This window comes from Odocoileus virginianus, chromosome 5, assembly GCF_023699985.2.
Source record: "Odocoileus virginianus isolate 20LAN1187 ecotype Illinois chromosome 5, Ovbor_1.2, whole genome shotgun sequence".
Lineage (NCBI taxonomy): Eukaryota > Metazoa > Chordata > Mammalia > Artiodactyla > Cervidae > Odocoileus > Odocoileus virginianus.
Window position 1 is genome coordinate 30,794,544 of NC_069678.1, and position 13,596 is coordinate 30,808,139.

A 13,596-nucleotide genomic window follows, 5' to 3' on the forward strand; every position below is an offset into this window, starting at 1 on the left:
AAAAGTCCCAGAGATTATATTGTAATAGGAACTAAAAAATGTGATCAATATGTTAAAGGATGTTACAGAGCTGGGGAAAATTTATGATCAGAAATAGAAACTAGAAAATAATCAAATGGAAATGATAAAAAAAATTTAAGTATCATAATATTGAAGATTAAAAATAATATACATGGACTTCTGAGCAGACAGGACACAGGGAAAAAGAATCAGTGAGATCAAACCACATAATCCAGAGTAAAACACAAAGAAGAAAAGGAATGGAAAAAAAAGAAGAGAAAATTCAAAATCTGTCAAAGGATCAGACAGACTAAAATACATGTATTTGGATTCTCAGTTATGGAGAGGGAAGAATAAGGTAGAAAAAGTATTTAAAGAGAAAATGATTAGAGTTTTCCAAAATTAATGGAATAAACAAACAAACCAACAACAACAACAACAAAAATTCCATATCCAAGAAGCTTAATGAGATCCTAGCAAGGCAAAATCCTATATAACTCACACATTGCTGAATACCAAACAGAAAGAGAAAATTCTGAAAACAGTCAACAAAAAAAAAGAAAGAAAAACTGGATACATAAAAGCAAAGCTAAAGATTAATAGCATATTTTGCATCAGAAACTACTCAAGGCAGAATGCAATGAAGTAATATCTTTAAAGTATTGAAAAACAAAAAATGTGTCAACTAAAATTCTATATTGTGTAAAATATCTTTCAAAAATGAAGGCAAAACAGACTTTTTCAGACAACCAAAACTAAGAGAATTCACTGCTAGCAGATCTGAACTACAATAAAAAGTTATTTAAGTACAAATATGATACCACATGGAAACTTAGATTTGTACGATAAAGATCACTGAAAATGATAAACATGTGGAGAAATATTAAACATAACTTTTCTAACTTTTAGTACCTTTAAAAGATACTTTTAAAAGTAACTTTAAAACAGAAAAGGTACCTTTAAAACAGAAAAAAGGAGGATAAAACAATAAACTAAAGTTGGTTCTTTGAAAATATCAGTAAAATTCACAACCTTTAACTAAAGTGACCAAGAATAAAGAGAAAGGGCTCATTATTACCAAAATCAGCAATGAAAGTGACACACTATTACTGACTTTAGGGAAAATAGAGATTATAAGAAATTACTATGAACAACTAAATATAAGCCAACAAATTAGGTAACTACGATGATATATGCAAACTCCTAAACAATCTAGCAAAACTGAGCCCAAAAAAAGTCTAAACAGATTTATATCAAGTAAGCAGATTAAATTAATGCTTTCAAAACTTTCAACAACAAAAAAAAGCCTAGGCCCAGATGGCTTCACTGGTAAATCCTACTAAATATTTAAAGAACAATAAATATCAATTCCTTACAAACTCTTCCAAAAAACAGAAGATGAAGGAATACTTCCCAATTTATTGTGTAAGTATTACTCTGATCCTCAAATCAGACAAAAGACATCACAGGAAACTAGAAACCAGTAGTTTTTGCAAACACACACACACACACAAGAATCTTCAACAAACACTAGCAAATCAAATTCACCAAAAAAAAGACAGCACAGACCACAACCCACAACCCACAATCCCAACAATGCAAGGTTGGTTAACTACATGAAAATCAATCAACATAATACATCATATCAATGGCAAACAGAAAAAAACCACACTATCATCTTAATAGATGTAGGAAAGTATTTGACAAAATCAACATTTTTATGATGAAAACATTCAACAAACTTGCAGTAGAGGGAACTTCCTGAACTGATAAATAGCATCTACAAAAAACCCACAGCTAACATCAGCATCATTATAATGGCCAAAGATTGAATGTGTGAGTGTGTGCTCAGTCATGTTCAACTATATGTGACCCTTTGGTCTATAACCTGTAAGGCTCCTCTGTCCGTGGGATTTTTTCAGGGGGTGGGTTGCCATTTCCGCCTCCAGGGGATCTTCCTGTCCCAGGGATAGGACCCACGTCTCCTGTGTCTCTTGCATTGCAGGTGGACTCTACCACTGTGCCATCCAGGAAGCCCCAAAAAGTGAATGCTTTCCTCTCAGATCAGGTACAAGATAAAAATGTCCCCTCACCACTTCTATTTAACATTGTACTAGAAAGTATAACAAGGCAGGAAATGAAATAAAAAGCACCTAGACTGGAAGGGAAGGTGTACAAACTATCTCTATTTTCAAGTGGCATGATCTTATATATGCAAAATCTTAAGGACAATTTAAAAAACTGTTAGAACTAATAAATGAATTTGGGAACGCTGAAGGCTACAAGATCATTGTACAAAAATGAATTATATTGTATGCATTAGTGATGCACAAAATGCAATTTTAAAAATTCCCATTTATAATAGCATCAAAAAATGTTAAAGAATAAATTTAGCAAAAAAAAAAGTGTAAAAGCTATACTCTGAAAACTATAAATATTGTTTAAACAAAATAAAGAAGACCTAAATAAATGGAAAGATATCCATGTTTATGGATAAGACATGGAAAAGGAAATGGCAACCCACTCCAGTATTCTTGCCTAGAGAATCCCGTGGACAGAGGAGCCTCGTGGGCTGCTGTCTATGGGGTCGCAGAGTCGGACACGACTGAAGCGACTTAGCAGCAGCAATAGCATGGATAAGACAATACTGTTAAGACGGCAATAGTTCCCCAATTGATCCACAGATTCAACTTATTCTCTATTAAAATCCCAGCTGACCTCTTTGGAGAAACTGACAAGCTGATCTTAAAATTCATATGGAAAAGCAGGAAATCTAGAATAGCCAAAACAATACTGAAAAAGAAAAGCCATGTTGAAGAACTCACACTTCCCAATTTCAAAACTTATAAAGCTACAGTAATAAAAACAATATGGTACTAGGATAAGAATAAATACACAGATCAATGGAATAGAATTTAGAGTATCCAACAAACGATGCTGAAACAACTGGATGTCCACATGCAAAAAAAAATTATTTCTGACCCTTTCTTCATATTATACACAATAATTAACCTAAAATGGATCAAAGACCTAAACATAAAAGCTAAACTAGCAGTCTCAACCTTTTTGGCACCAGGGACTGGTTTCATGGAAGACAATTTTTCCACAAGTGGGAAAGGGGTAGGCATGGTTTAGGTGGTAATGAGAGCAATGGGAGAGAAGATTCAGGCAGTAATGTGGGCAAAGAGGAGCAATAGGGAGCCACTCATCTCCTGCTCTGAGCCTGGTTTCACAGCCCATGGCTGAGGACAAGTCCAGGGGTTGGGGAACTCTGAGCTAAAGCATTCACAACCTCAGATTAGGCAATGATTTCTTAAATATGATATCAGAAGCATAAGCAATAAAAGAAAAAAAGAGGAACACAGACTGAACATCATTGAAATTTTAAAACTTTCATGCTTCAAAGGACAATATCAAGAAAGTGAAATGACAATGTACAAGCGGGAGAAAATATCTGCCAATCATATACCTGACAAAAAGGTTGTATCCAGAATAAATGAAGAATTCTTAAAACTCTTCAAAGACAGAAAATATCTACTTTTAAAAAATGAATAAAGGATCTGAATAGACATTTCTCCAAAGAAGACATACAAATGGCCATCAGCACTAGGAAAGTTACTCAACATCATTAAACGCAAATCAAAACGATGATAAGTAACAACTTCACATCCACTATGATGACCAGAATAAAAAAAGTCCATGTATACCTATGGCTGATTCATGTGGATGGATGGCAGATATCAACACAATATTGTAATTATACTTCAATTAAAAGTAATAAATTAAGGGGAAAAAGTTCACTAACTACAAGTGTTGGTGGAGAAACTAGAATTCTTCCACATTGCTGAAATATTATTTGACAATAAAAACACATGAAATACTGATACATGCAGAACATGGATAACCCTGGAAGCCATTATGCTAAGTGAAATAAACCATCACAAAGGATCATATGCAAATGATTCTATTTATATGAAATGTTCAGAACAGGCAAATACATAGAGACAGAAAATAGATTAGTGATCACATATAACTGGGACAGATCAGGGGACAAGGGAATTGGAGGGTGATAGCTAGGGCTTTAAAGTTTCCTTCTGAAATAATAAAAGTGTTCCAAAATGGATTGCTGTGATGATTTTACAACTCTATAAATACATTAAAAGCCATTCACCAGTATAACATAAACAGGAGAATTTTAAGGTATTTGAATTGTATCTCAATAAAGCTATTTTTTAAAAAGATATCTAGCAATCTAAGGCAAGGTCGGCAAGCTATAAGCCACAGGCTCAATCTGGACCACCATCTATTTTTGTAAATAAAGTTTTGCTGAAACACAGTTATGCTCATTTGTTTATATATTGTCTATGGCTACTTCTGTGCTATAACAGTAGAATCAAGAAACTGTGACAGAGATTTTATGACCCTTAAAGCCTAAAATATTTACTATCTGCTGTCAAGAGGAAAGATTTATTAATTAACCTCAGGTATAAAGCGAAAAGAACACTACAGTGTGGGGTTTACATAAAAGAGAAATTTATGACAGTTAAAGCACAAAAGATAGAATGAAATGGAAGTGTATTATTATAAAGTTCTTATACATGAAGTGACATATTATTTGTGATGTTAAAGATTCATATTATACACACTTTTAAGAAAGACACTGAAAGAGGAAGGTAGGGCAGGAAATCTTTTTGAGCAGAGGATTCTGTATCAACACAAAGCAGATGTTCTGCTAGCAAGAAACCCACTCTCACCCAAGACTACCCTCGTATATGTTACAGACTTTCACTGTCATGAAGGGAACAGTAAAAATGTAAAAACAAAAACAATCACATGAAAAGCACACCCTCAAGGCCCAGGCTCAAAGGGTGTGCCCAATACTGAGGCTTTGTCAAGATAATAAATGCCCCTCTGCCCTCACCTCAAACCTCACACAGAGTAACGATCAATAACCATCTATAGCTTGGCATCATGAACACAAAGAGAGAGCTTCTGCGACACACGCATATGAAGAATACTGGAAGTGAAAGGCCTAACCGACCAACAGACTGACAGAGGACACATACATACCTATTCCTACTCAATACCTACTCAGTATCTCAATATCTAGTGCTCTTTACTCATAACATCCAGCCTTTGATCAAAAATCTCAAGAAACACAAATAACAGGATGAAAAATAACTCGTGAAGAGATAATGCAGTTAGCAGAACCAGACAACAATACTGACTTAGACATAAGAACTATCAGAACTATAAGTAATAAAGATCTATGGAAAAGGTGGGAGAAAAAATGCATGAATCAGTAAGAAATTTCAGCAAAATGGAAGTACCAAAAAAAAAAAAATTAACAAAAAATCAGAGATGAAGAATTCTTCCAACTGGCTTAACCACAGACTGGACAAGCTGAGCATCATCAGGGAACTTTAAGATAGGTCAACAGAAAAATTCTGAAAGCAAGCACATCAGCAGGTCAATCTTTAAAAATAAGAAGTATCAGAATGGTTAAGAGCACTACTTTTGAAGTCAGAGTATCTGGGTTCAAATTCCAGCTCTACCGTTTACTAATTCTGTGACTGTCAGCTTGCTTAACTACTTTGGACCTCAGTTTAGCACCATTTAAACAGGTAACAGTAAAAAGTGTCATAAGTGTTATAATTGAATTATAGTTATGAAACATAACACAGTGCTTGTCACACTAAACCCACATCGATATTCCCCTTTTCTATTATTATTAATAAATTACTGCATTATTAGTAATACCTAGTAGTATTAATAGTAGTATTAATATCGAGTATTCCCAGCATGATCCATAGCTCTTAATATTTGGAAATATGTCAGAGCTTTCTTCAGTTCTAACTGCTACAAACTAAAAGTCAAAAACCTTCTTCACTGAAGTAGAAAAAGCAGTTTTTAAATTTCCTTCTAATTTAGGATAATTATAAACTTAGAAACTGAAGTAAAACATATTACTCACCCACACAGAAAAGAACAAAAATTTACAAGTTCCTCAAAAATCATTTTGAAAAAGTCTTAAATTTTATCATGAACCTTGTATATTTTATTCAAATATATAGAGATGCATAAAATAGTTTTAAGTACTGTCTATACTCACCTGAAACCCAACTCAAAGCAGAACAAGAATGAGTGAACAAATTAAAAGGCTGAATGAGAAAATCAATACCTGAGGAGGACAAAGTAAGGCTCTTGCCAGTCAAGTAAGCCTCTCAGATTCATTATTTTAAGATTTTTCCTTGAACAGATCACTTAAAACTACACACTTGAACTAACACTAAAAATAATAATTTAAATTTTGAGGTATGAAGACCCATTTGAAGAAAATCTTTGTAATGTGTTATAAAACCAATAAAGACTGTTTATGATTTTGTTTTCTATGTTCTGATATGATATAGTAGGCTATTTTTAAAATTTGGTTTCAAAAACTCTATTTTGATAAAACAATACAGATGACAATGAGAATTTTTACCTACTCTGCCTTGATTTCATGAGATTTAATAACTAAATTCAAAAGTCAATTTCAGTAACAACAGTAGTCTACATATTTAACTTCCTGGTGGCTCAGATGGTAAAGCGTCTGCCTACAAAGAGGGAGACCTGGGTTCGATCCCTGGGAGGGGAAGATCCTCTGGAGAAGGAAATGGCAACCCAATCCAGTACTCTTGCCTGGAAAATCCTATGGGAGGAGCCTGGTAGGCTACAATTCACGGGGTCGCAAAGAGTCGGACACGACTGAGCAACTTGACTTCACATATTTAACAGGTTTATTTTTCCTCTCTGTATACAATTTTAAATGTTTTTATTTCTTAATTGGAGGGTTTTATTGTATATATGACTTTTATTCTAAATGGCTATAAATTAGTTATAGAAGAAAGCAAGGTATTTATGCTAAATAAATATAAACTTTAAAATTCACTGACTTATTGATCTACATGTATAGTTACTAAAATCTTGTTATTGGTTGAACTGTATTCTCCCCCAAATTTCTAAGTTGAAGTCTTTCATCTCCAGTAACTCAGAATGTGACTTTATTTGGAAATAGGGTCACTGCAGACATAATTTGTAGAGATTAAGTCAGTCAGGTGGGCCCAAATCCATTATGTGTGCTCTCCTTATAAAAAGGGATATCTGAAGACAGATATGTACATAGGGAGATCGCCAAGGCAGAGATCAGGTGATGCTTCCACAAGCCAAGGAACACAAAAGACTGCCAGCAAAGCAACGGACCTCATCGACCTCAGAAGGAACCAGTCCTGACAGTGCCTTTCTCTGACTTTTAGGCTCCAAAACTATAAGACAACAAATTTTTGTTGTTTAAGTCACCCAGCCTGTGGTCCTTTGTTACAGCTGCCCTAGAAAATTAATATACACCATCTCTTTTATAACAGATTTATTTATATTTGGTGTCAATAGACACCAAAGACTGCTTCAATAGTGGGGAAAAAATGATAAACCTCTTCTGTATAAGAGAGGAATCAGATTCCTTTCTAATGATTAAATGTAGTGTGGCAATTTTAATACTCATCAAAATGATATTTTAATTTTATTTAAATTTTAAATAAATTTGTCATTAAAATGTTTTTCCCCCCAATATTTCATAAAACATGATTCTACCTGAAAAAAATATTCCCTCTTTTGAGGTGGCAGAATATGATGTTCTCTTCAAGCATTGTGATTATGAGCATGCGAACCCTGCATCATGATTTAAAAATTACTTAGTTGCATCTACGTAGGAAAACTCATATGAAATAAGTCTGCTTCTAGTTCTCTGTTCATCTATCATATATCAAAAGTGTTCATGAGGAATGTCAATTTTACTGCCCATCTTCAATCAGCAAATGTTACTACCTGGGACAAAATCCTTAGAAAATAAAGGTAGCAGAGAGAATTCTTAAGGTGCGATGATTTACACACAAAATGCAACTTGATTAAAAAAACTGGTTGCTAAAAGCACCATACCTGTTTTTGGCTCTGATCTTTAAACACTAAATATTAAAATATATTTTTAAACTTTTTTAAAGTGACCACATTCTACAGGTATTTTAATAAGGAAAATTTCTTAGGATATAAAAATGGAAATATGATCACTAAAGCAAAATATAACAAATGTGAACAGAACATCTGGCCAAAGAAACTTATGAAAGGGATTTTATCTAAGGTATATTGAAGGAAAAGACAAAGGAAGAAAGAACCGATAAACTAAGACTTAACAGACATATCAGTCAAATACCATAGATTTTAAATTCTGATTTGTAAAACCAACTTCAAACAGAACTTATAAGACAATAAGGGACATATGAACACTCACTCACTGGACATTTGATATTAATAAATTATATATTTTTATATGTAAGAACAGCACTGAAGTGAAGTGAAAGTCGCTCAGGGTGTCGGACTCTTTGTGAACCCATGGACTGTAACCCACCAGGCTCCTCTGTCCATGGAATTCTCCAGGCCAGAATCCTGGAGTAGGTAGCCATTGCCTTCTACAGGGAATCTTCCCAACCCAGGGATTGAGCCCAGGTCTCCCGCAGTGCAGGTGGGTTCTTTACTATCTGAGCCACTAGGGAAGTCCAAGAATACTGGGGTGGGTGACCTATCTCTTCTCCAGCGGATCTTCCAACCCAGGAACCGAACTGGGGTCTCCTACATTGCAGGTGGATTCTTTACCAGCTGAGCTACCAGAAGTCCAAGAATAGCACTGTATTATAGTAAAAATGGGGACTCTTTTCTTTTAGACCCAATTGAAGTAGTTACTAACATGCAAGAAATCATACTGTAACTGGTATCTGCATTAAAACAATTCAATGGTGACAGATATAACAGATAAAACAAAATAGGCCACATGTTAATAAACATTAAAGGTGGGTGACGGAGACATGAGGTCCACTGAACTCTACTTTTACATACATTTTCCACAATAAAAAATTTAAAGGTCTATAGGTAACTAAACTAACAGTATATTTATAGTGGCTGTTAGACATTAACTTGAAATTGAACACAGGGAATCATCAACTTGAGTTCCATGAGATGGAAAGGGAGAAACTATTTACTATCAATTAATTAGCAAGAAAATAGAAAATCCTTAGAATCCTGATATTTGTGTAAGTTTTTAAACTGATGAGAGTTACGGTGAAAAACCCACAACTCCACTACATTCCACATAACCCCTTCCTGTAAGGTAGAATTCTCAGCAAAATGGAATAGGAATCTATGTTTTTAAAGTTAAAAAAAAAAAGAAAAGCAAAAGAAGTCATCACTGTAACCTGGTAAGTAATGTCTTTTCAGAAGGGAAAAGCCAATAAATATTCAAGATATTTAACATCTTTAATGGCATAGAAAAAATGTTACTAGTGGAAGATTTTCTTTACCAAGGAATTACTTTACAAACATATGCTGTGACATATTATCCAGAAGTAAGACAGAAACAGTGACTAGTAGGGCTTAAAACATTTCTTGAACAAGTAATTACTTTGCTAATACAAAGACATTTATCTTCAGAGTTAAATGAGTTTCCTCTATGCCTAAGAGGAAAATGGTTGTTAACAGCTTTGGTAGAAAATATCATTGAAAATTAAAAATTCTAACAGTGAGGTAAACATAAAATAGAAGAGCATTAAAACAAAAAAAAAGCAAACTATATTAAGATACTAGGGGGAAAAAAATCACTGTATAGTAGAAAATACTTGGGTAATTGATGCTTCTAAGCTCTTCTACTACTCTGGAAAGTAGAAAACTCCCTGGGCCTTTTATACTATTATATTATTTTATACTTTTATACTATTCCACTTTCCTCTCAGAAAGAGGTCCCACTTTCTGAGGCTACATATTTCCTTTCATCATTGGTAAAAAATTGATGACTTTCAGAACACCTGGTTGACTGGAAAAAAGATGACATTTGCAACTAGACATGAATAATGTGATAAAGGTTTAGCCACTGAAATACTGGTGAAGGGTGTTGTGTTCTAGTGTCCAAATAAGTCTCCTTAAAAGACACTGTACATACTTTTTATCTTTTTGTCTCCATTCTGGACATTCTGCTGCTAGGGATGGCTGGAACTGTAACAGCCATTTTGGAAAAAAAAGCTTTATTTTGCTCAGGCAATCACTAATTTGGGGTTTTCCTAAAACTGAAGAAAGAATTTAATCCTAGATGGTACAAAACCACATTGTTATATATACTATACTACCTCAAGATTACTCAACAATAAATAAGTAAATGAAAATAAAATGCTAGAAAGAAAAGAACCATAGAAGAAAAGATCACATATGGTATTCCTACCATTTTGCTACCAATAATAGAGAAAGAAGGGGCTTAATGTCCTTCCCCACAACCCTGCCCCAAACAGGGTAGTTAGCAGGTTTAGTAGTGGTAGACTAAATCCATACATTAATTATTCCTTTGTTCTTTCATTCAGCAAACATGTATTAAACATATTATGTGCCATGTACTAAGGTGCCTGAATAAGATAGAAAAGATTCCACTTTAATAACATTTACATTCTAGTGGAAAGGTAAAAAGTACTAGATATTTAATAAGGGAAAATATACAAAGAGCTTAGCTATTCTCCACTGATGACACAGTCTCATCATCAAAAATACAAATCAACTATAATTAAGTTCTTATTTAAAATGAAGGTGCTGAATCAGAACCAAAACTATTTAACATTCATTCCAATGAGGTCAAATGTTTCTATGAACCTTTATTCATGAAGAGAAAGTGTGTTTTATCTTTTAATTCCATAATGGAAAAAACTCTTGACATCTCATAACATCTTGAAACTACTTTTACAGAACACAAAGGAACACAGAAATGCCTATGACAAAAACAGAAAACAAGTTCTGGTAAGGAATTTACTCAAGGAACTTAAAATCTACTTGAACCTTCAGGAACAGAGATAATTTCGTCATGTAAAGAAACTGCTAATCAGTCTACAAAGGGGCTCCAAATTTGTGGTGTCTAAGTAAGACAAAAAGTCAGATTATGAAAAGGCACAAGCAACTTCTAAGGCCACCAAGGCTTCAACAGGAACACATCTGTACTCTCAATCAATGGAGAGAAATTAGCACTGGGGGAAAATAAATGATTGTGGACGTGGAGGTTAACATAGTACCTGCTAATTGATCTAGGCATGACAGGCAGTAGTTCAGAGCCAGACTGCAAAGATATAACACAAAGAAAGGGAGGAAACTGGAGAAGAGGCCTAAAGTCAAAAGGACAAGCCACCTGAAGGCAGAACAAGCCGTGCACCATTGATGTTTTCTTTATAGCCTGATGAATACTGATTAATTGCTTAGAAAACAATGGTCTTAGTGATTCCCTCAACAGATCTCTACAGATCTAAAGAATTACTATACACCTAACTTTTCACAGACAGGTGGTTTAGGTACTTCAAACATGAATCACTTGAACAAGACATCTCACTTAGTAATTTATGCAATGGAAGGTCACAGTGAAATGTATTGTAATATAACATAACTATAGGAAAACTGTACACAGGCAAACCAAGATATAGAGCCTTGACAATAGTCAACACATACGCCACAATATGGCATAATTTAGGAAGAGGAAAATGTAAAACATAAATATTGCATATTTATATGTAATAGAACATATTTATTACATTGTATATTATATGTAATATTACATATTTATAATAAAGTATGATTATTTCAAGACAAACTAAGACAATATAATGCTTTTAACATGCACAACATATCAAAGGGTATTAATATTACAGGACACATATATCTGATCCCCAAATGATTAAAAATGGTTATTACATACATTGAGATTTTTATTATGTTTCAATATGCCTTTTACACTTGAGTGGTGACTAAACCAATAACCGGCATAATCTGCTGAGTAGTTCTGATAAAACTGAGTTGACATTTGAATTTAAAAGTCTACCTTTTCATACAAAAGTATACATGTCACAAAAAGTGGTGGTATCACCTAGTGTCATTGTTCAATCTCAATAAAGACCGAAAAACACCAACTCTCTCTGAAAATGGACCTTAAAGGACAGAGATTTAGTTTATTAAATTAATAGAAAATAAAGCATAGATGGCATAGGTTCTTAAATTTGGGGTCCAAGATCTATTTCAAGGAATCCAAGAAAAAACTGAAATTTTATATAAAATTTTGAAGTGTTGACTATTATAAGACAAGTATATTTAAAGAGGAATCAATACACCTAGAAGTGAGATGATCTTTTCCTTAGCTCAACAATTTTACAAGACCTTAAGCATTCAACTGCAAAAACCTGGATAACGTTACTGCATTTCCACGGAGTTAAACTGGATAGACCTCTTCCCAAAGCAGTTAAAAACAAAAACAAAAAGAACCAAAGGTGACACCAAAACCCACCGACTCAAGAGACGAAAAGCTTTTAGAAAACTATGTGGGATCTTTTAGCAGTCAAGACCAGAAGAAAATCTTGAGAGATTCAGCATAAAAGTAAAGAGAATGAAACATGTTTCTCCAGATATCCCCTTTATAAACCTCTCCCTCGTTTCAAGACCTAGTATCAAATTAAATATAAGATCTCAGGTATTCCCTCCCACAATTTCAATGGTCAATTCCTAATACCACTACCCCACAGAACGGGAAAAAAAGGATTTCTCCCAATTCCAAGAAAGTGGGCAAAGCTAAGATATGCAAAAACAAAAGACTCTCTCCATCTGTCAAAATGAGGAGGGGACCTGTCACCCTGGTTTGAAGGAGTCGGGGGTGGGGGAGGGGGTGCTTGTCGAAGGAGGCGGGGACCTAAATCGTAACTGCTGCACGTGATGGCCTCGGCTCTGAAGAAATATAACCGTGCCAGACGGGTATGGATATGAAAAAGCAACTGAATGGCATAGGTGGTGGCAAAGGCAAGACCTGAGCCTCCGGGTGAGGAGCTACGTGGCACTAAACAGAACTTCGTCTCCCCCACCCCCTGCTTCCGCCCCAACCCTTTTCCCCTTTCGTTACCAGTTGCTCCAGATGCCGTAGAGTAGTTCAACAAAAGCGAAAGAGAGGTTCAGGCACAGGAAGAAAAACAGGTTCCGAGACGTCTTGTCCGACAGGATAGACCTAGACATGATACAAGTGGGGAAGAGCGGGGAAAGTCAAAGGAGTGCCGGACCCGGAGGCTGGGTCCCCTTTCAAGACCCTCCCAGTCCACACGTTCCTTTCCTCACACGAACGAGGGTGTCCCAGTCGCTCCCTCCCTGGACCTCGGGCCATCTTTAGATTTGGGCCTTCTCCCATCGTGCCGGACACCCACTTCCCGCAAACACAGTTCCCCGCACCTAAACCAGCCTGAGATCTTGCGGAACAGATTGAACTTGGGTGGTTTGTATTCATCGTCCTTGATGGACAGAGGCAACATCTTCTCTGCCCGGCGAAGGGCCGGGTCTGCTCCCCTCTCGTAGTGGCTCCGTGGGAGATGGTAGTGATACAGGTGACGCTTCAGATGGGAATCCCCAGCGCCTGTCCCGGGCCGCGGGCCGCGCGCCGCTTCCAGACACAGACTCAGACACACACCCGAGAACCGGGCGACTTCCGGCCCGGGCCGCGCAACGCGTCCTGGGACG

The 13,596-nt window shown here is 35.6% G+C and overlaps 1 protein-coding gene across 1 annotated transcript in view; it reads right to left on the reverse strand.

The window, feature by feature from the left end:
• Positions 1-13,588, reverse strand: part of SLC30A7 (solute carrier family 30 member 7) — a 90,343-nt gene extending 76,755 nt beyond the window's left edge. Inside the window, exons 1-2 of the mRNA XM_020906090.2 lie at positions 13,312-13,588; positions 12,992-13,093 (exon numbers count right to left, since the gene is read on the reverse strand). Coding sequence (XP_020761749.1) covers positions 12,992-13,093; positions 13,312-13,391 — 182 coding nt within the window. The 5' untranslated portion in view covers positions 13,392-13,588. The remainder of the gene's footprint in view (positions 1-12,991; positions 13,094-13,311) is intronic.
• Between the last annotated feature and the right edge of the window lie 8 nt (positions 13,589-13,596).